This window comes from Diabrotica virgifera, chromosome 7, assembly GCF_917563875.1.
Source record: "Diabrotica virgifera virgifera chromosome 7, PGI_DIABVI_V3a".
NCBI classification, from domain to species: domain Eukaryota; kingdom Metazoa; phylum Arthropoda; class Insecta; order Coleoptera; family Chrysomelidae; genus Diabrotica; species Diabrotica virgifera.
In genome coordinates, this window is record NC_065449.1 from 252,478,361 (window position 1) to 252,502,472 (window position 24,112).

The 24,112-nt window shown below is 31.4% G+C and overlaps 1 protein-coding gene across 2 annotated transcripts in view; it reads left to right on the forward strand.

Moving 5' to 3' along the window:
• Positions 1-5,600: 5,600 nt before the first annotated feature.
• Positions 5,601-24,112, forward strand: part of LOC126888426 (probable cytochrome P450 6a23) — an 89,589-nt gene continuing 71,077 nt past the window's right edge. The window contains exons 1-2 of one of the 2 annotated variants that reach the window (XM_050656677.1): positions 5,609-6,081; positions 15,376-16,101. In XM_050656677.1, coding sequence (XP_050512634.1) covers positions 5,652-6,081; positions 15,376-16,101 — 1,156 coding nt within the window. In that variant the 5' untranslated portion in view covers positions 5,609-5,651. Of the gene's footprint in view, positions 6,082-15,375; positions 16,102-24,112 lie in introns of both variants that reach the window. The other variant, XM_050656679.1, reaches the window with a different exon arrangement.

The window sequence follows — 24,112 nt, forward strand, 5'->3', positions numbered from 1 at the left end:
TTTTTCAACGACATTAAACTTTTTTCTCTCAGGGGCAACTGCCGACTACTACACAATCTTATTCTTCTACTTCTTTAGTTTACTGGCAATTTTGAGTTGGCATGGGACAAATACAACAAAGACACAAACTTTTTGCTTTTAGGGGCAACTGCCGACCATTACACAATCTTATTCTTCTACTTTTTTTTGAGTTCACTGGCAATTTTGAGTTGGCATGGGACAAATACAACAAGACACAAACTTTTTGCTCTCAGGGGCAACTGCTGACCATTACACAATCTTATTCTTCTACTTTTTTTGAGTTTACTGGCAATTTTGAGTTGGCATGGGACAAATACAACAAAGACACAAACTTTTTTCTATCAGGGGTAACTGCCGACCATAACACAATCTTATTCTTCTATGTCTTTGTTAGTTTACGCGCATTTTTGAATTGGCATGGGATAAATACAACAAAGTCACAAACTTATCTTATACAGGGGCAACACCTGACCATTACACAATCCCATGTTGTTGCCACATATCGGTATAGTGAAAGACCCAGGTGATTACAGAATGTTTATAAAGAAACAAAATATTATATTATTAGTTTACTTAAATCTGAATTATATTTACGCGTGTACTTTTGACATATTTTTCAAATTATTTATTATTATATATATTTATATTCATTTATTTTATCAATTTATTTCCAATATTTTACTTTCCTCATAATTTAATTTTGTGTATATTCAAAAAATGTATTAAAAGTTTAATAAGAACCAACTGAGGTTTATAAAGAAGGGTTGTAAGGGATATGGGTGTTGAGCACCCATTTTTAGCTAATTCAGTATATAAATCAAAATTTTGCACAGTGTTAATGGGGCATTCAAGAATCACATGTTGTAAATCTGCTAATTGACCACATTCACAATAAGGATGTTCTACTATCCCCATTTTGAATAGGTGATTTGGAACTAAACAGTGACCTGTACGCATTCTGATAATAGTTGTTATATGTCTTGTATCTATGTAAGGGACATTGAGATACCAAGGACTATTTGTGAAAACTGGTTGTAGCGGTTGATACCAAATACCTTTATATTTAAAAGATTCCTTCCACTCTTTTTTAAATTTATCCCAGTACATTTAAAAAAAAAGGAAAATAGTCATCTTTCTCCACCTTTATGTTTACTGGACAATTGAGACAACGACCTACATTAGCAAGTGAATCAGCTTTAATATTCCCTAATACCCCGGAATGCCCTGGGATCCATGCAATGATAATATCTAAATTAATATTTTTTGCTTCTAATATAAGTCTTTTTGTCATTCCTGAACAACCATTTACTACCTTTAAAGTTTTATTATTTGAGAGTCAGTACACTTTGAGAGTCTGTAAATATGATAGCTTTGTTAATATTTTTTTCTATGCAAATTGATACTGCTTTATTTATTGCGATTATTTCAGCATTGCAAATTTGAGTATGGCTGAATAACTTGGCGGAAAAATTATACTCTACAGATGGGATATGTACACCCATACCTGAAGTATTTATTATGGGATCCACTGAACCATCTGTGTAAATCCATGTATATGTATGATATTTTTCACAAAATTCATTATAAAACTTTTGTTGACTATAAATCTCTGTTTTGGTAACTTTAGATGATATAATATTGACTGGTTCTACAAGATATTTTAATTCTATTTCATAAATAGGATTTATTTCTGATTGTTTAATATTTATAATTTCATTTTGGGAATTAATGTTAGCTTCTATTAAATATGGATATTGTCTATATTTCCAATAGCCAATATTTGATTTACAATAATTTGTAATATTATTAATTATTTCCTCTAATGGATTACCCTTTAGTTCTTTAATTTTAAGAAACATTTTCATAAAAAGAATTTTTCTTCTATATTCTAGAGACATTTTACCACATTCAGATAATAATGCATTTGTGGGAGTTGAACGCATACAACCAGTAACAATTCTTAAAGCTTGAAATTGTATGGAATCCAATTTTTTTAAAACCGTTTTGTTTCCAGGTGTTAAGATACTACCAGCATAGTTTAGATGTGATCTCACTAAACCTTTATAAATGTTTATTAGGGTCTTAGGATCCGATCCCCACCAGGTTCCACATAATGCTCTCATTATATTAAGTCCCTTCCCTGATTTATTGCAAGTATTCTGAATGAACTCTGACCAGTTTAAAGACCCAGTTAAATTAGCCCCTAAGTATTTAACTGATTCCGACCAGTGAATTATATTATTATTATACATAATATGAGGAATATATTTGTAACTTTTCCTTTTTCTGAACAATACAGCTGATGATTTGTTAATAGAAATTTGTAAATTATGCTCAGTTACCCAAGCATGAATATTTTTTAAATTATCATTTATTTCTGTTATTAGTTTAATTGGATCTTCACCTACTATTGTCATAACTATATCATCTGCATATTGAATTAATTGAGCCCTACCTAATGGAATTTGGTGAATATTTTTAGTATAGATGTTAAATAATGTGGGGCTTAGTGGGGATCCCTGCGCTAAACCTAAATTGGATACCTTTGGGCCAATTATATTATTCTTAAAATCTTTAATAAAAATTTCCCTATTATTTAAAAATGCAAAAATAAGATTTACTAAATCGATCAAAATATTTATCTCTATTAGTTTTTCATACATCAAATATAGGTATATTAACATTATCATAAGCTGCTTTGATATCCAAAAATACTGCAATTAACTTTTTATTGTCACTAAAGGCTTCCAGTACTTTATGTGTTAAGATATTTACTGCCTCCATACTTCCTTTTCCTCTTCTAAAACCTATCTGTAATTTAGGCAGTAATCTATTGCCTTCTATAAACCACTCGTAACCTATTTTTTATAAGATTTTCTATTATTTTTCCCACACATGATGATAATCCAATAGGTCTATAATTCTCCCACATTCCTATATTTTTCAGTGGTTTTAATACAGGTATTATTAATATTTGTTTCCACTGATCTGGAATAGTCGCTGTTAATAAAAGTTTATTATAAAATTTTAAAAGTAATGACAAAGCAATATTAGGAAGATTTTTAATCATTGAGTAGGAAATTTTATCTAAACCAGAGGCTTTATCCTTTTTTATGTTTAAAATGTTTTGTATCTCTGCCATAGAGAATGGTTCAGTAATCACTGTTGAAGGGAGAATATTAAAGCTGGGATCTATATTAGTGATTGACATATTATTTAATATTTTTAATGCTACAGTTGGATTTGGTAATTTATTTGTATTACTCGAATTTTGATTATTTTTAAATTTTTTAACGGTTTTCCAAACTTTACTAGTAGGAGTATCCCTGTTAATAGAAGAGCAGAATTCTCTAAAACTATCCTTTTTCTTGCGTTTAAATTTTTTTTGACATATGCTTTTATTTTTTTATACTCTATATAATTCTCTATGGTTGAATTACTTTGATAATTCTTGATAGCATTCCTTCTTAAGCATATTAATTCATCACACTCTGCATCCCACCACGGATTACTTTTTGTAGTGGATGTTCTAGTTTTATAAAAAGGAATAGTTTTAGAAGCCGCATCATTAATAATATTAATAAAATCTTTATAATCTACCTCATCCCTGCAATTACTTCCTAATGACTTTTCTATATACTGATAATATTGACCCCAGTTAGCCCTTTTATAATTTCTTTCATTAGAGATTTTTAGTTGGCTAACATTATTTAAATTTTGTTGATTTATATTAATTTTTGCAAATCGTTGGAAAATGATCGCTACCTCCAGTATCCTCATATACTTCCCATACACTATTAATAGCCAATACAGCAGACGAAATGGTCAGATCCACTGCGGATGGATTTTGACCTGGTTGGCCCAATCTTGTAGGTGTACCATCATATATATCTCATTGTGACATTCGAATGTCACAATGTCAGTCGGTTTTGACGTGGGTTTTGACACCATTCGGAAACAGCGTTAATTTTTCATTCAGTTGCCATCTAACTGTCGTCATGTAGAGACACATCAACTCGCTTTGCAAACCCACGTGATGGAAGAGTCATACTGTGTCCAAGGGCCTAATTCTTTATAAATATGTGATTATAACATATTTGTATATCATTTAAAGGATTCTCAACCTGGTATTTCTTTGGTTACTCAGCTTGCAATTAACCTGTTCTTAACACTGATGATGATTTTGTTAAAAATCGAAAGCGATCTGTGATTTAGCCCTTAAAGGGATTTCAATAAAAAAATTGTATACCTTTTACAAAGGATTTTTCATTAAACATATTATTAACTTTTCGCAGTAAGTATTTTAAAATTTAAAAATAAAATGAAATATAAAATAGACATCCTTTATAGTATGTTCTATATTATACAGGGTGTCCAGAAACTCTACCGACAAACGAAGACAGGAGATAATTTTAAGATAATTTAACCCAATTCACTTGGTCCGAAAATGCTTCCTAAGGGAGTTAGAGCTCTTTGAAGATGGCGTCTTGTAATTAGTTTTTCTTAAATACCTCCAGAACGCTTCTATTTAGAAAAACAAAAATTGGTACGCGTATTTATCTTCAAGATATAAATCTAATCCATCCATTGCAAATTTCTAGTACCGATCATAGGCGTCCGTTTTGGGTAGGGCAACGGTTATTTTATCGCATAACTTTTTTATCTTTAACTTTTATGCATTTCTGATACTGGATTATTAAATTAAGAAGTATTTTAGTACTAAAAGGTACTCTTGTTTTAAATCGATAGGACACACCGTTTTCTAGAAAAATCGATTTGAAAACTTTTCGCTTTTTAAATTAAAAAAAAAATTAAAAAAAACTGTTTAGAAAGGCGAAAACTGGTACATTTATTTATATTCCATAGATAAATCGATTTCATTAATTGCGAATTTCTAGTACTGGTCATAGGCGTCCGTTTTGGGTAGGTCAACAGTTATTTTATAGCATAACTTTTTTGTCTTGAATTTTTGAGCATTTTTGACACTAGATTATTAAATTATGAGGTATTCGAGTACTAAAAGTTACTCTTACTTTATGTTGGTAAAATACTTCGTTTTTTGTTGAAAAGTTCTTTCAATTTTTTTTCAAATTCCAAAAACGAAAAACTTTCAAATCGATTTTTCTAGAAAACGGTGTGTCCTACCGACTTAAATCAAGAGTACCTTTTAGTACTAGAATTCCTCACAATTTAATAATCCGGTGTCAAAAATGCATAAAAGTTAAGGACAAAAAAGTTATGCGATAAAATACCCGTTGCTCTACCCTAAACGCAGGTCTATGACCGGTACTAGAAATTTGCAATGGATGAAATCGATTCATCTCTGAAAAGTAAATATGCATACCAATTTTCGTTTTTCTAAATAGAAGCGTTCTGGAGGTATTTAAGAAGGACTAATTTCATGACGCCATCTTCAAAGAGCTCTAGCTCCCTTAAGAAGCATTTTCGGACTAGGTGGATTGGGTTAAATTGTCTTAAAATTATCTGAGGAATCTCCTGTCTTCGTTTGTCGGTAGAGTTTCTGGACACCCTGTATAAAATATCTAGAAAAATATCAAAATTATATAAATAAGATAACAGTCTCGATAAAATTTACACTTGATCATTGCTATCGCACACTTATTATTGTAATGACGTGTGACGTGTGTCTAATATCTATTTTGGCTTCTTTGCCAATACTGTTTTACTTCTTCATAAACTGGCGACTATCCTATTGGAAGAGAAAAGGAGTATCACAAATAGAGCCTGAGTTTCTAGAGGGCAACACAAAAGATGTCAACCGAATGGAAATCCATAATAGTGTCGTTTTTCAGAAATTTCACGAGTATTTCAAAAACAACGGTAACAAATTTGGGGGGATATACAAGAAAATGACCCCTGTTTTGATGGTTACGGATCTGGAATTGATAAAATCAGTGTTAGTGTCTGATTTTGCCCATTTTGTCAATCATGATATTTTCATTAACGAGAAAGGCGATCCTTTATCTGGGAATCTCTTCAACTTGAGGGATGATAAATGGAGAAATATGAGGGCTAAACTTACACCAACATTTACAACAGGTAATTAATTGTTTTATATAAAATTACTAGCTGACCCGGCAGACTTCGTACTGCCTCAATAGATAAAAACAAACTTTTGTATACAATAAACTTAAAATAAACAAAAACAATTCGTAATTAATAAACAAAAAATGCTCGATGTGAATGAGGTTTTATTATTTTTAATTAATTACACATGAAGTTTGAAATAATAAAGTTTAGTTAGAAGTAACAAAATAAAGTTTGTAGTGTAACAGTTACAATCTTAAAGGGCCTAGCCGGGTAAGATGATGAAAAGTGCCCCCAACTCGATTCGAATTCCATATAGGTCACCGTTTAGCATATATAGTGAAACTAACTTTCTGAAATTTTTAGCCCCCTAGGTGGTCATGTGACCCACCTAGAGCCTAATTAGGCTTTTAAAGTTTTTATTTTTTATCTCAGCCGCATCGAGAACTAGCGAAAAACTTTAAATAAAAAATTTGTAAGATTTAAAAAGTTCTGTGCGAATTTTTTTTTTTTTTTTAATTTTGGCGGGAAATTTAAGTTTTAGAACGATTTTTAAGTTTTAAATGAGTATAAAAAATATCTAAGACATTCGTTTTCACGAAAAAAAATATATAACGTGTATTTTTGCATAATATTTCACCCTGAATTTTTTCAAATTTTTAAAATTGGTGAAACGCACCTTCAAAAATAAAAAATCGCATTTTTTCGGTTTTTTTTTCGTTTTTTGATATAATTTTATACATATTTTTCAAAAAAGGTAACACCGTCACTGGAGCAGGTAAAAAATTTAAAAAGAATTGGGGTTTGATTAATAAAAATGTTTTGTAACACCATCCATTTTCAAGATACAGGGTGTTGAAGAAAACAAAATTTTACACATTTTTTACGATTTTGCCGAAACTACTGCCAACATTGTAATAAAACTTGGCGGGTTTTAAGAGGTAGTTATTGTGCATGTTTTGACATACAATTAAGGATTTGATATTCATCATTGGCGCGCTTAGGGGTAATGGTCTGAACTTTTTAAAGAAAAAAAGATAGTACGCCACTGACATATTTCAAATTAACAATCATTTTTAAATTCCTCATTCAATTTGCGATCAAAAAACTATCTTATCATTTTTTCATACGAGGCGCCGTTTTGCTTCAAAAAATAAAATATCTTAACGCTTCCAAAGTATTCGAATTAGTTTTTATAATGGACGTACGAGTTTACGTATGTAGAATGTAGATGTAGAAACTACTAATAGAAGTTCGAATACTTTGTAAGGGTTAAGATGTTTTATTTTTTGAATAAAAATGGCGCGTCGTATGAAAAAATAGGAAGATAGATTTTTTGTCACAAATTAAACGAGGAATTCAAAAAGGATTGTTAATTTGAAATATGTCAGTGGCGTACTATCTTTTTTCTTTAAAATGTTCAGACTATTACCCGTATACGCGCCAATGATAAATATAAAACTCTTAATTGTATGTCAAAAAATGCACAACAACTACCTCTTAAAACTCGCCAAATTTTATTGCAATGTTGCCAGTAATTTCGGCAAATCGTAAAAAATGTGTAAAATTTTGTTTTCTTCAACGCCCTGTATATTGAAAATGGATGGGATTACAAAAAATTTTTATTAAGCAAACCCCAATTATTTTTCAGTTTTTTTACCTATTCTAGTGAAGGTATTACCTTTTTTGAAAAATATGTATAAAATTGTATCAAAAAACGAAAAAAAAAACCGAAAAAATGCGGCTTTTTATTTTTAAAGGTGCGTTTCACCAATTTTATAAATTTGAAAAAATTCAGGGTGAAATATTATGCAAAAATACACGTTATATATTTTTTTCGTGAAAACGAATGTCTTAGTTATTTTTTTATACTCATTTAAAATTTTAAAATTGTTCTAAAATTTAACTTTCCCGCCAAAAATTAAAAAAAATTTTTTTTCGGGCAGAACTTTTTAAAACTTACAACTTTTTTATTTAAAGTTTTTCGCTAGTTCTCGATGCAACTGAGATAAAAAATAAAAACTTAAAAAGCCTAATTAGGCTCTAGGTGGGTCACATGACCACCTAGGGGGCTAAAAATTTCAGAAAGTTAGTTTCACTATATATGCTAAACGGTGACCTATATGGAATTCGAATCGAGTTGGGGGCACTTTTCATCATCTTAGCCGGCTAGGCCTTTTGTTTATCTTATAACGAATATAACAGCTTTATTATATCTACATTCAAAACAACCCTCTATTTATGATTGGGTTCGGGGAGATTCCAAGTCTATAGGTGTTGATTAAATAAAATTAAATTCAATTAAAATTAAATAAAAAAGTAAATGAAGTAAATTAAAATTAAATGAAATTGAATAAACGTAAATAAAAATAACTAAAACTGAATAAAATTAAATACAAATAAATAAAATCATATTAACTTAAATACAATTAAATAAAGCTAAAAAAAATTAAATAAAAATAATAAATAAATTAAAAAATAATAATAAAATTAAATAAAAGAAAATATAGTCTAATAAAAATAAATAAAATTTAATAAAATGAAATAAAATAAAATAAACGAAAATAAATAAAATACTTAAATTAAATAAAATTAAATAAAATTAAACAAAATGAATTAAAATTAAATAAAAGTTTATAATTTGCTGCTTGTTCTTTTCGTGTGCTCAGAATTTTTCTCCTGCTTACGGTTCCGTTTAGAGATATTTTTTGAAAATTTCGCAAGATTAAAAAATTCATATTTTGCCCAATTTGAGTCCCAAAGTTAAACTGTTCCACTTCTCTTCTATGAAATTTGTCGCTCGTTCTTCTTCTGTCCTCAGAATATTGCTACGGCTTGAGATATTGTATTTCGGACACCGATTGTGCTAGAGAAAAAATTTTAGTACGGTTTTGCTCGGAATCGGTTTTGCTCGGAAGCAAGGAGTCTACCTACTTAATTTCATATTTTTCACGTCATTATTGTGAGAGTTACGGCGTCATGGGCAACCCCCTAATGACGTACGGGTATGAAATATAGACAGCAACCTACTCCCAGTCCAGTCCAATATACTTGCAAAATTTCATAAAAATTGGTCAAGTCATTTCGGAGGAGTATGGTAACAAACACTGCGACCGGAGAATTTTTATATAGATGTAAAATATTTAAATGGCTATTCAAAAATATCTGTCCGAGATAGAAAATTGAAAATTTAGGATTATATGTATCTTTTGCTTCTACATCTCATAAAATAGTAAAAAACGGTTTTTCCAAAAATTAAAAAAATATATCAGGGGGGGGCAACCCCCTTATGACGTACGCGTATGAAACTCCATATTATCCTACTCCCGGTCTGGTCGAGTCTAACTGCCAAATTTCATAAAAATCGTTTAAGTGGTTTCGGAGGAGTATGGCAACAAACACTGCGATCGGATAATTTTATAATATAGTAATATAGATGTTAAATATTTAAATGGCTATTAAAAAATAACGGTTGAAGACAAAAAAGTGAAAATTTGAAATTGTATGTATCTTTTGCTTCTTCATCATACAAAATTTTTTTACTTAGCCCTTTTTACTTAGTTTGGTCGTATCAACTCAGAAACCTTCCCAGGTTCATGCACAACAACTTTCATTAAGGTCATCATATGATCAAATGCATAGTTTGCGAGTCTATAAGGTACATACATACATACATACATACTGTTATGATCTGCTTTCTATTACTTTGATATTAATTATTATTTATTTGTCGCACATCATACATAAAAATTAATAAAAAATCTCTGGGTGCCTTTTTATAATATAAAAAAAATGTCTAAATTATCTTATGTTATACTTATCTTCTCTCGTGGTTTCAGTATCTCTTACTATCAAAAACAACCACTAGTACTTGCTTCTGAACTACTCACGAAAACTTTTGACTGCTCTTCTCGAATGCCCGTAACACAATGATCTTTTTTTTTCCAAACTGTCTCAACATTCAAACAAAACTTTCCCCATTCCAAATTTCCAAGCCAATCAGAAACATCTCTCTCTCTCCATTCTTTTTTTCATTCGAAAACCCACTCACACTCTCAAAATTATTCCTATCATCATACTAATTACTTTCGGGAAATTCTACAATATTTACTCGGGGTTAAACAGAAAGCTTTAAATTCCAAACTTTCTTTACCTTAATTTTCTAAGAACTAATTATCTATGGCTTCTATCTTTCCCGTAATAAACAATCGGTTTAAAATACTAATCCTAAATAACTTTCACTTCACTTTTATTTACAAAAATGTTTTTAATATTCTTCATGGAAAAATTCATTAAGGAGAAACCATTTTGCGTTGAAGGCTAACTTCTAATAAATATTTACAAATCAATATACAGGGTGTATCAAATTTATGTGCCCGCGTTATATTAAAAAAAATAAAATTTATATTCTATCTTTGATTGATAAATTGAAACACAATAATACATACAAACATGCATTTTTATTTATATAGATTAAAATTATTGTTTGGCATGTTAATGCTGTAATACAGAGTCATCGAACTTTAGCATTATGTATTATATGTATATTATAAATAAATGGTATCATTTATCAGTACATAAGTACTTGGTGTTGATAGTCTTAATCTGACTATTTGCTTTTTTAATTGTTACTAGAATAAATACTCTATAGTATATTTGAGTATAACAGTCGACGAATTTGATAATGTATTTGCACAGGTGTCCTCAAAAATAGCCCCTTATCACTAGTTTTTGGAAACAAAACTGAAGAGATAATAATCACAAAATATTACCAAAAGTGGACAGGTGTTTGACGACATTCATACTACATAATAATATAGACTAGACACAGACAAATGAGAATTTAGGGGCCATTCAAGTATTACATAACGCAGGTTGGGGGGAGGCGGTCAAAAATCTTCAAAAATTGCGTTATGTAATAGTTGAACGCCCCATTACGTGCGTTACATAGGGGGGAGGACGGGGTCAAAAATCTTCAAGAAAACGCGTTACGTAATACTTGAACGCTCCCTTATCTGGAAAATTGCAAAACAATTCATGGAACAGTTCAATCCAATTTGTTTATCCAAATTTACAAATATTTACAATGTTTTACAACACTCTAAGCTCTAAGATAGAAATTATTAAAATCATAAAGATTCAAAGACAGTTAAATGGAAGAAGAAGAGTTTCAGTATTTTTAATCTTATAAATAAAATAACTTTTTTATATTGGTATGTTTCAACGGAACAACTTCTTTCAACTAAGGAGATCAATGTAAAACAAAGTCGTGATATAAGATGACTCTATATCACCCACACTATTTAACCTGATATTGGAAGTAATAATAAGGAAGACAAACTTTGCAAAGAAAAACATTATTACAGATCAACTTTAACTAGTAGCATATGCAGATGATCTAGTTATCACAGCGAAGAGGAAGATGACACTTATAAAAGCAGTTGAAAAATAGATAAGTAAGCGAAGAGAATAGGGCTAGAGATAAACCAGCACAAAACACAATACATGCCGATAGGGAAGGATGACACAATAACTCAGAAATATCTAATAACGCAGAAACATAAATTTGAAACTGTATCCACCTTTAGGCACTTGGGAGTAACAATAGGGAAAACCGGAAAAGACAGAACAGAGGAAAGAATTCTGAAAGGCAAAAAACATATGGAATAAATAGAAATCTACTAAGAAGCCAGACTCTAGTAGATCTTTGGAAAACAAAGATAAGACCTGTTGTTACATATGGGATGGAGAAAAAATAGTCAGATACACAATATCTCTTCGCTTAGATTGGATAGGACATATACAGAGACGCCCACAATCAGATTTGTTGAGAATGATAACTAACTGGACATCACTATGCTCAGATGTAGAGGAAGACCTAGAAGAAGATGGCTGGATGATGTAGAAGAAAACGTAAGAGCAATGAATGTGCAAGACTGGAAAGTTCAGTGCAAGGACAGGAAGAAATGGAAAAGAGTCGCAACAGCACCCAAGATACACATCAAGCCATAAATGACAGGAGTAATCCACCTCACCCAACAAGAGGATTTTGATCGCCATGGCGTTAGCTATAATCCCTAGGAATTATTATTATGGTAACATTAAGCATTACAATCCCTAAGGATAAATTGATGAATATTGGCATGTAGAGTTTAAATTTTTATTCAAAAAGCTATATTTAAAAAGCTGGTGTTTTTTTGCAAATTTCAAAAATAAGTTGTCCTACAACTATTTAAAACAAAGTTAGAGTCTAAGAGCTAGTGAACCCTCCGACTAACGGTCTTCCTGTAAAGCTAGAAATTTGTATATTGATAATTCATGGCACACCAAGGCTAAAAACCATGACCTGGCAGGCATCAGCCCTGCACGTGTATCTAACAGGTGAATCGAAAAGTGCATAGTTTAGGGGTAAAATAAACTTTCTCCTGTAAGGTTTAAATTTAAGTATGTGTTGAATAAGTCATTTAGAAGAACTGTGCAGTGGCGCACCCAGGGGGGGTTTTGGGGGTTAGAACCCCTCCCAGGGCATATAAAAACATATAAAGAATAGTAGGAAAATGTAACTTGTCTTTCAGAAACAATACAAAAAAATTTCGGTGTCAAGCGAAGCTAGGACAAATAATCCCCGGACAAATAATCTCAGACAAAAAATCTTCACAAATTATTCCTGAACAAAAATCCCCAGACAAAAAATCCCCGGACAAATAATCCCCGGACAGTTAATCCTCATAAATTTTTTTTTACAAAATATCCCTACAAAAAAAAAACGCAGACAAAAACTCCCCAAGAAATATTTGCTGCCGAATAGTTCTCTAAACATTTTCCCGTGAATGCAATCGACTCAAATGTTTTTCAGCCTCAGTGCGTGAGAGCTATAGCAATCGCCAAGAAACCGCTTTTCGGCACGAAAATAATGATTAGCAATTAAAATTAAGCATGAATTGTAATTTCGATTACCAAATTTCGAATTTCAATTGCATGCCGAAAACTTCAAATTTTACATGACAAACGAGTGTGAGTTTTTTCAAAAATCGTGGAAGATATAATGCGCTAAGGCTGTGGGAACCATGTTGTAATTATGTAATTATGTAATCTTTTACTCACTCTGTTTTGAATAACTATGTTCAAAACATTGCCTATTCGTGATGAGAACTGCTGGTCCTGAAAACGATAATCTTGATTGTAATGCAAAAAACCTGATACTTTTTGTAAATGTATTGTCAAAAATATTTAGTTATTATCAACATCAATGCCATTATAACTCTTCGAGTGTCCTTGTGAGTGGTTTACTTCCATGTTTTGTGCCGCTATTTCCCATTGTCTCACTCCCATTTTCTCCAGATCTTCTCTGACTGCATCTTTCCACCTTTTTCTAAGCCGCCCTACAGACTTTCTCCCATCTGGCCTCTCCCCAGCAGCTATTTCTGGTTTGATTTTTGGATAAATTTTTCGCATGGCATATTCTAAGGGCAGCTCAAACAACAATAGGAATAACGGATCTCCCTGTCTCAGTCCAGAATTTACACAGAAAGCATTTGATATTTCCCCACCTCTTCTAACTTGTGCAAAAAAGTTACTTACACACATTTGCGTTACCGCAGTTAGTTTCTTGGGTACGCCCAGTTCGATCATTGTATTTCATAGTGTAGGATGATTAATTGAATCATAAGCCTGTTTGAAATCTATAAAAATCTGATGCACGTCTTGATTATACTCCCAATCCTTTCAAACATTTGTCTAATAGGTAGTAAATATTTGATAAAAAATCGATCTTCCGGGCCTGAAATCACACTGTCACCAACTATTTCTTCGGCGTATGGTAGTAATCTTTTTAGTAATACATAACGAAAAATATTTAGTCCTCAGTTTCAATTCACTGCAAGCAACAGTTCAGAAACCTGCTTCCAGGAGCGTCATTTGAAATTTTGTTAGGGGGGGGCAAGCACTATATATACAATACATTATATATGATGTTATGATAAATATTGTTGTATTTTTTGTAAATTTTAGTCATTTTCAGAGCCAGGGGGGGGCAAATGCCCCCCCTGGACGCCCAAATGACGCCCCTGCCTGCTTCAAAAGCTTTCAAAAGCTATGCCAAAAACCTGTGTTCTGCATTTTCATAACAAAGCTAAACATTCTTAATAGCGCAAACATTTTTCATGGATGCACACAGACAATAGACAGTGTTTTGAACTTAGTTATCCAAGGCAGAATGAGAAAAAGATTTAAGCTAATAATTACAACATGATTCCCACAGCCTTAACTCATTCCCCATATCTTCTACGATTTTTGAAAAAACTCACTCGTTTGTCATGCAAAATTTGAAGTTTTCGGCATGTAAGTGGAATTCGAAATTTGGTTATCGAAATTACAATAATTCATGCTTAATCTTAATTACTAATCATTATTGTCGTGCCGAAAAGCGGTTTCATGGCCATTGCTATAACTCTTATGCACTGATGCTGAAAAACATTTGAGTCGATTGCGTTCACAGGAAAACTTTTAGAGAACTATTCGGTAGCAAATACTTCATGGGGATTCTTTGTGGGGATACATATTTTGTAGAAAAATATTTGTGGGGATTATTTGTCCGGTATTTTTTGTGGGGATTTTTTGCCCGGGATTATAATTTGTCTGGAGATGTCTTTCAATGGTATTGAACTGCAGCTGTACCACTCCCTTAAATTTCGCAACCAGGAAATCTTTCTACGTCCCACATTTCTCTTTCCCGAGATTTTCCCTGGATTATGAGTCTTAGCAGGGCGTACTTTCCCCCTCTCATTATGTAGCTTAGATATTCCAGTTTTCTCGTTTGTCTGGTTTTTATGACATCGCATTCCTTCCCTATCTTAAACAAAACATCTTGATTTGTCACTCTCTCTTTCCATGGTATTTTCCACATTCTCCTGTAGCACCAAATCTCCAGTTCTTCATTTGCTCTAATTCGAGTGATTCGAGTATGTTAGTATTGTCCAGTTATCCTAATTATTGTCGGGACTTACAAGTTGTTATCATTTAAGCGATTGACTATTTAGATGGGATAAGCCACAATTAAATTGAAAAAAATAATTTTATTAACGTTTCGTCGCCCAAATCGGGTGTCGTTGTCAAAATTAGTAGTATTTTGTATTTTGACAACCACACCCGATTTGGGCGTCGAAACGTTAATAAAATTATTTTTTTCAATTTAATTGTGGCTTATTTCCCATCTAAATAGTCAATTATAAAAATGCCACAAGGAAATAGCTTCAGAACAACATTTAAGCGATGTTTGAAATCCTAAAACCGATTTTTCATTTCCAGGTAAACTAAAAATGATGTTCCAAACTATGATGGATGCTTCATCTGGTCTGGAGAAGATATTAGAAAATAACCGCACATCTAAAGAACCGATCGACATTAAAGACTGCTTGATGCGTTTCACTGTAGACATAATCACTTCTGTAGCATTTGGAATAGAATCTAAAAGCATGGACAATCCAGATTCAGAATTCAAAGCTATCGCTAATAAATTATTAGGTCCTCCACCACGCGCATTACAAAAGCGTACTATATTTACGGAAATTAAAAGAAAAATTAAGCTGCTAGGAGATCTGGTGCCCGAATGGGTGTGGATCAAACTCAACTGTAGATTGATGCCTCAGTTTCTGGAAGACTTTTTCGTGAAAGTTGTCAATGATATTGTAACTTACAGAGAAAAGAATAATGTATATAGAAAAGACTTCATGCATCTTCTAATCCAGTTGAAAAATATAGGCAAGGTTACAGATGATGGAACAATCAAAGCAGATTCCAGTAAAGGTGTTCATCTCACCATGAAAGAAATTACTGCTCATAGTTTCGTTTTCTTTATCGCCGGATTTGAAACTTCATCGACAGCGATGACATACGCTTTGTTTCATTTGGCTCAAAATCAAGACATCCAGGACAAGGCTCGGGATGAAATCAATGCAGTATTGGAGAAATACAATGGAGTTATAAGTTATGATGCCATTATGGAAATGCAGTATTTGGAACAAATTATACTTGGTAAGTGTTAGTACATATGTATGTTTATTTTATTTGTTCTACAGAGATAGGTCACTTAGGATAAATACAAATAGGTACCTAGGTACCTGGATTTCAGAGAAAAATGAACATAACTAAGGACCAGGATAGAAATAGCAAGAAATGTGTTCGTAAAAATGAAAACAATTATCTGCAACAAAGACCTTAGCTTACAACTCAGAGTAAGGGCTTTGAGATACTACGTGTTGATAAATACTGCAATATGGACTTGAAAGCTGGCCATTGAAGCAAGAACACGTAAATAAGCTACAGTCCTTTGAAATGTGGTGTGGTGTTACAGGAGGATGCTTAGAATAGCATGGACATAGAAGAAAACTAACACGGAAGTATTGCGAGAAATGGACAAAGAATGCGAAATAATAAACACAATAAAAATAAGAAAGTTCCAATATCTGGGACACGTAATGAGGGGACAGCGATATGAGATGCTAAGACTGATAATACAGGGAAAGATAAGAGGTGGAAGGAGTATAGAAAGAAAGGGAGTGTCATGGTTGAAGAATTTAAGGGACTGGTTTAGATGCAGTTCTATAGAACTCTTCAGAGCAGCGGTAGATAGAATAAAGATAGTGATGATGATATCCAACATTCGATTAGGAGACGGCACTCAAAGAAGAAGAGCAAATTAGATACAAGCAGAAAACGAGGAATATAATGGAACTAGATACGATATTTGGCACAAGTTACGGCAATTGTAAAAAAATTGGAGAAACAACACAGTGACAATAATAATAAGAAAAACTAACAATAAACACTGAAAAACTTTTGTTTTCAATACTTCTACAAAGTTTATTATAATGTTAGGTATGGATCCCGCGTACCAAAAAAAAGTTGATTAATAGCAAGCTGAAAATTTGTTAATAGCTTAAGGGTGACTAGTCGGATAAACTTTGATATATGGGAACACTGTAACAGGGGCAGTTTTAATTGTGCAACAGGTTAAAAATTTGGAACGGTCAGACCACGAAAACGGCACATTTATTTTGTCCGACAGAACAAACTTAAACTCTCCGAACCGAGATTAAACTCTCATGCAAAAATCAGACTGCTATTTATCACCTATCATAATTCCTGTCATTTGACATATCCTACATGTTCCACTCATTTAAACGCCCATTTGGTGATAAATAGCAGTCTGATTTTTGCATGAGAGTTTAATCTCTGTTCGGAGAGTTTAAGTCTGTTATGTCGGACAAAATACATGTGCTGTTTTCGTGGTCTGACCGTTCCAAATTTTTAACCTGTTCACAATTAAAACTGCCCCTGTTACAGTGTTCCCATATACCAAAGTTTATCCGACTAGACACCCTTAAGCTATTAACAAATTTTCAGCTTGCTTTTAATCAACGTTTTTTCATACGCTTGATCCAGACCTATGTCACTACAACTGTTTCGGCAGAGTGCCTTTCTCAAATGATGCAGTTTTACTATTAGTCTAACATCCGATATAAGGTCGAACTGCACCGATCTGTTTAATGGACAAAAATGATTTTATATGTAAATTAGAATGTTAAACATTATAAAAAACAAGGGGTGCCTGATATAATAAGTTGGTTGAATATGGTTTCTCTGAGAATGCATATAACTTTATGAAATCTTACCTGCTTCACAGATCACAGATAGTAAAGGTGGGAGGAACATTTTCAGGTCAGTTTAATGCCATGTCAGGTGTCCCACAGGGTAGTAATTTAGGCCCTTTTCCTACTTTTTATCAACGATTTACCAGCATCAGTAATTGTTTCAACCAGCCTACTGTATGCTGATGACTTTAAACTTTTTAGAACAATCTCATGTAATGAAGACTGTCAAATGTTACAGTCTGATCTAAATCATGTGGCTGGTTGGTTTAGAATTAATAAGATGTCACTTAATATTAGCAAATGTTCAGTTGTCACATTTACTCGTAAATTAAATTTCATCATTGAAGATTATCATATAGATGGTGTAGTTATAGACAGGAAAAATGAATTTAGGGATCTGGGGGTCAATTTTGAGTCAAACATGAGCTTTCATAAACATCTTTATAGTATTGTAAATAAGGCATGTAAAATATTAGGTTTTATTATACGTAATTCTAGGGACTTTGATATTGACACAATTATAAGGCTCTACAATGCCATTGTAAGACCAAATCTAGAATATGCGTCAGTCATATGGTCCCCAACAACAGCTTTTAAAATGGATTTAATTGAAAAGGTTCAAAAGCGTTTTTTAAGATATCTTTATTTCAGAAAATATAGAGTGTACCCTTATATGATCTCATATTATTCAATGCTAAGGTATTTCAAAGTCGAAATACTCTCTGCTAGAAGGGATCGGCAGTCTGTGATGTTCATAATATATAATATTGTAAATAATTTTAAGTATAAAAGCTGTGGAATGGTGAATTTTGTACATTTTAAGATACCAAAGATTAGGCTCAGAGTTTGTAATGAATTTTTAGACCAGCATCCAGAACTGGATTTTTTCGATGCAAGTTGTAAAGATATTCAGAAACTTCTGGTGGGCTGGGATAATTTTCAGATGCAATTAGAAGTTATACAACATATAGATCTATATCATATATGTATATATATATATATATATATATATATATATATATATATATATATATATATATATATATATATATGTATTTTCTTTGGTTATTGTTAGTCTGTTGTTTTGTTTGTTAGTTTGTAAGTTGCCATCACCTGTGATTACCATTGTAACATTTTTTTTTGTTTATTACTGGTGTTTGTGATGTGTACCAATAAATAAATAAATAAATAAATAAATAATCCTGTTATGACTATAATTAATTAATAATCAAAAAATGATTTTTTTTCATAAATTTGACTGACGGTTTAACAAAAAAAAATAACACTATCGGTATGCGCAAAGCCTATAAGATATGTAAACATAGGGGTGCCTATTTTTATCCTGCCAAAACGATTGGGATGCCAGGTTTAAACAGGTGTCTTGTTCATAGGTATTTGCAACTACTTGTTTAATCTATCAACCAAACACAAAAATAAGCACTGTTTAATTGCAAATACGATGATATAGGGTTGCCCGTAAAAAGCCTGTTCTAAATGAGGGTTCCTAATTTTTAAAATTTTACAGCGTCTACTTATGGATAATTGAACATATGTAAAACTTTGTTATTACTAATTTTACGAAAAAAAGTTACTCTTTATAAAAATTTCTGCATGATGTAAGTCCTATGATTCAACCATCAGATGTCAAATTTTGTCAATCTTATACGAGTTATGTTAAAAAATTTTAATTTCGGTCAAGAGTGACTTCGGCCTTTATTTTTCACAAATCGAAAATGAAAATTGTTATTATGAAAAGGTATTAATAATCAAAAAATATGTTTTAGTGCGCAATTACATCATTATAATTGAAAAAAATTGCAAATTTTTCTGAAATTACATTCCAAACTTCATTTTTATGTTTACAACTAGGATAACTCTTTTATTACTAATTTTGCGAAAAAAAGCAATTGTTTATAAAGAGCTTTGAATTGTTTAAAACCTAAGGTGCAGCCATCATCAATTTTATAAATTTTATACGAGGTATATCAGAAAATATGAATTTCGCCCCGGAGAAAATTTATTCAGCATTAAAAATATGTTGCAATATAGAATTATATCCTTAAAATTTTAATATTCTGGAATAATATATAGGTATAAAAAAACTCTTGAGCGAAATTCAATGGCAAAATTGGCAAAAAAGCAAAATCACTGGCAAAAACTCGCAATATATGTATATACAGTCAAACCCGCTTATTAGAATCCCTGTTATATTAATATCCCGCTTTAAGGAATATAAATTTGAGGTCCCGAAAACTTTCTACTAGCCACCGATGACTGTTTATTTGAATATCCTGGTTATAGAAATACTTTTGCATGAAATCCAAATTTATTTATTTTATATTAATTTAAAAAACTGTAAACATTAAATATTTAAATATATTATAATATATTATTCAATATAAATGCAGCGTTTAAATGTCGTTATAAATTGCAACCAGAAAGCAACACATAGTTACTTGAAACTTTTATGTTTTTTAGAGTTTACCGCTAAAATGTATGCCTTGAATAACTGCAACAAAGTAAATGATGCAAGAAATCGTATTTTTATGAAAACTGATACTGCTAAAGAAGACAGCGAACACTTTTTGAAAAAAATTAACAGTTTTGACTCCAACACTATACCACCATGCTGGAAATCTTTAAAACAAAAAATCTAACGAACGCTTTTTGTTAATTCGGATGTTAATGAGTCGGAATGTACAAAACTCCAGCCCGAAAACTGTGGTTGGCATCTAGATGATTATTTAAAACCAACAGGATTTATGGGGAACAAACGCCTTTGAAAGTGCCGGATATTCTGGAAATGACGGAAGATAATTGTGAATGTAGCGAAGGCAATATTAAAAATGTTAGTTCCAATGAATCTGATGTAGAGTAAAAATTATTGGAACCAATGTTTTACAAATGTAATATTTATACTTATGATTTAGAATAATAAAATCTATGTACCTACTGAATAATAGTACATTGTATACCTATACCTAGTAGGAAAAGCTTAACATTCCCGGACGATGTAAATATTTCCGTCGAGGCGCAAGCCGAGAAAAGGCAATACAGAGTCCGGGAATGTGGCTTTTCATACAAGGTATACATACTATTTTTCGAAAATCGAACATTTTAAATAGACATATTATTATTTTAACTCAAATCTCAAATATTAGTGATGCCACAAAATACAGGTTTTGTAACTATAGAAACCAAAATTTTGAATTGTCTGTGACGCATTCGCTTATTTTTGGCAGTATTTCGAATCTGCTGTACGGTAAAAATATTTTTGTATGAATGCTATACAATGTGCAACTTCTCACTACTTACATACGTTCAAAACGAACAATTTCTCATGCAGTAAGAAAAGTCGGCCATTGCAGTGAGAAATATTTTTTCTCAGGGGTTCTCCTACGGTTTACATACATATGATCGCCGTTTCCATGGTAACATGTACAATACAAACACAATTAATGTTGTCAAACAAAATGTGTTGAAGCAAAACTTACCAGGAATCAACTTTCAAAACTGCTTAAAAATAACTGTTAATTAGAATTTCAAATAAATAACGTATATAAATTTTAAACAATATTAAATACCTACATGTATATATATTTTATTTCAATTTATGCATATAATATACCTAAAAGCACCTAAGTTATTTAATTTTGAAGTTTGAACTCTTGACAAAACCGCATCCATAGAAAAAGTACAGTGTACAATACATGAGAAAATGATATATTTCTCCCTCGCTTGATTTGCGGCCCTCGGCTTAAACCAACAAATTTCTACGCTCGTGAGAAATATGTCTTTTTTCTCACTTGTTGTATGTACAATATACTATTCCTTACAGTAAGGAAATAATATTTCTATCCAGATATTTTTCGTTTCCAGACAACATCTAAGTATGAAAAAATATCGAAAGTTTCTTTCAAAAAAATTGTCAAAAATGTCTAAATTCCTGACAGATTTTCGGAAAAATACCTTTAGTACCTAATGGTTTTTTTATTTTTTAAAAAATAAAAATGTATACCATTTTTATTCAGTTGCAATGCGAAGGCAAAACAATCTTACTTTTCAATTAGAATACGGAGTGCAGTCCAGTCCCTTGAATCGCGATTTTCGGCTCTTATTGGAGCCTTCATCGGAAAGAACGTAGACACTGTAGGCAATATTAATAATTTACTATTAGGATTGAAAACTACTTCGTCTTTTATTCTTTAATTCAAAATTTTCGAAGACTCACTTTGTTCATTTTTATTTACATTCTTGAAAAAACATAAAAGTTTCAAGTAACTATGTGTTGCTTTCTGGTTGCAATTTATGACGACATTTTAAATGCTGCATTTATATTGAATAATATATTATAATATATTTAAATATTTAATGTTTACAGTTTTTTTAAATTATTCTAATATAAATAAATTTCCAAATTGGATATTTCATGGTACCTATTATACTTGTAATAGTTGCAATATACTTGCAATATATACATATATTGCGAGTTATTGCCAGTGATTTTCCTTTTTTGCCAATTTTGCCGATAAATTTCGCTCAAGAGTTTTTTTAATCCTTTATATTTCAGAATAATCCAAATATAAGGATATAATTCTATATTGCAACATATTTTTAATGCTGCATAACTTTTCTTCGGAGCGAAATTCATATTTTTTGACATACCTCGTATAAAATTTATATAATTGATGATGGCTGCACCTTAGATTTTAGACAATTCAAAGCTCTTTATGAACAATTGCTTTTTTTTGCAAAATTAATAATAAAAGAGTTATGCTACTTGTAAGAAATAAAAATGAAGTTTGGAATCTAATTTCAGAAAAATTTGCAATTTTTTTTCCAATTATAATGATGTAATTGCGCACTAAACATATTTTTTGATTATTAATATCTTTTCATAATAACAATTTTCGATTTGTGAAAAATAAAGGCCGAAGTCACTCTTGACCGAAATTAACATTTTTTGACATAACTCGTATAAAATTGACAAAATTTGACACCTGATGGTTGAATCATAGGATTTAAATCATGCAGAATATTTTATAAAGAATAACTTTTTTTCGTAAAATTAGTAATAACAAAGTTTTACATATGTTCAATTATCCATAAGTAGACGCTTTAAAATTTTAAAAATTAGGCAACCCTCATTTAGAACAGGCTTTTTACGGGCAACCCTATATCATCGTATTTGCAATTAAACAGTGCTTATTTTTGTGTTTGGTTGATAGATTAAACAAGTAGGTGCAAATACCTATGAACAAGACACCTGTTTAAACCTGGCAACCCAATCGTTTTGACAGGATAAAAATAGGCACCTCTACGTTTACATATCCTATAGATTTTGCACTTACCGAAAGTGTTAATTTTTTTTGTTAAACACGTCAGTCAAATTTATGAAAAAAAATCATTTTTTAATTATTAATTAATTATAGTCAGAACAGGATTATATCAGGCACCCCCTGTTTTTTATAATGTTTAACATACTAATTTACATAAATAATTTTTTCCATTAAACAGATCGGTGCAGTCCGACCTTATATCGTACCCTCTACTATATGGGTCTGTCTGCATTTTAAAGTCTCTAATTGTATAAGTTGAGGAGTGGGGAGCTGTTTGTCTCAAGTTATTCAGAATTATATCTGTATTTTTTAATTTATCAATTTCCATAGATTCTGATAAAAATATTTAAGGCTTTTATTTCGAATGTGAAGGCATTTGAAGAAAAGCGTACAAAAAGGAAAAATAGAAATTAACAAACTAAGAAACAGAACTGGAAAATAAACTACAAACAGAGATGAAATATTAACAATAGTCGAAGAGTTCTACACAGAGTTATACAAGTCAAGAAAAAAAGATGACAATACGCAACCTCCAATTACAGTAAAAACTGGGGTATTAAATCAAGGATCAGATTTAATGCCCGATATAACAAAATCAGAAATCAAAGAGGCTCTGAAGAAAATGAAAAATAATCGAACCCCAGGCGAAGATGGAATAGTATCAGAAGTACTAAAAATTGGAGGAAATATACTACTTGAAAAAATTAAGCTACTTTTCAATACCTGCTTTCACAACGCCAATATTCCAACAGACTGGAACAACGCTACTATGATTCTATTACACAAAGCAGGAGACAAAGCCAATTTAGAGAATTACAGACCGATTAGCCTCCTCAGCCATTTATAAGTTATTTACGCGAATAATAGTTAAGAGAATGGAAAGAAAGAGACTTATCAACCAAGAGAACAGGCAGGATTCCGAAAAAGTTACGGAACAAATGACCATCTAAAAAGTATAAAAACCCTAATAGCGAAAATAGTGGAATACAATAAACCTCTAGTTCTAGTTTTTATCGATTTTCATAAAGCCTTTGACACACAGTTGAGCTTAGC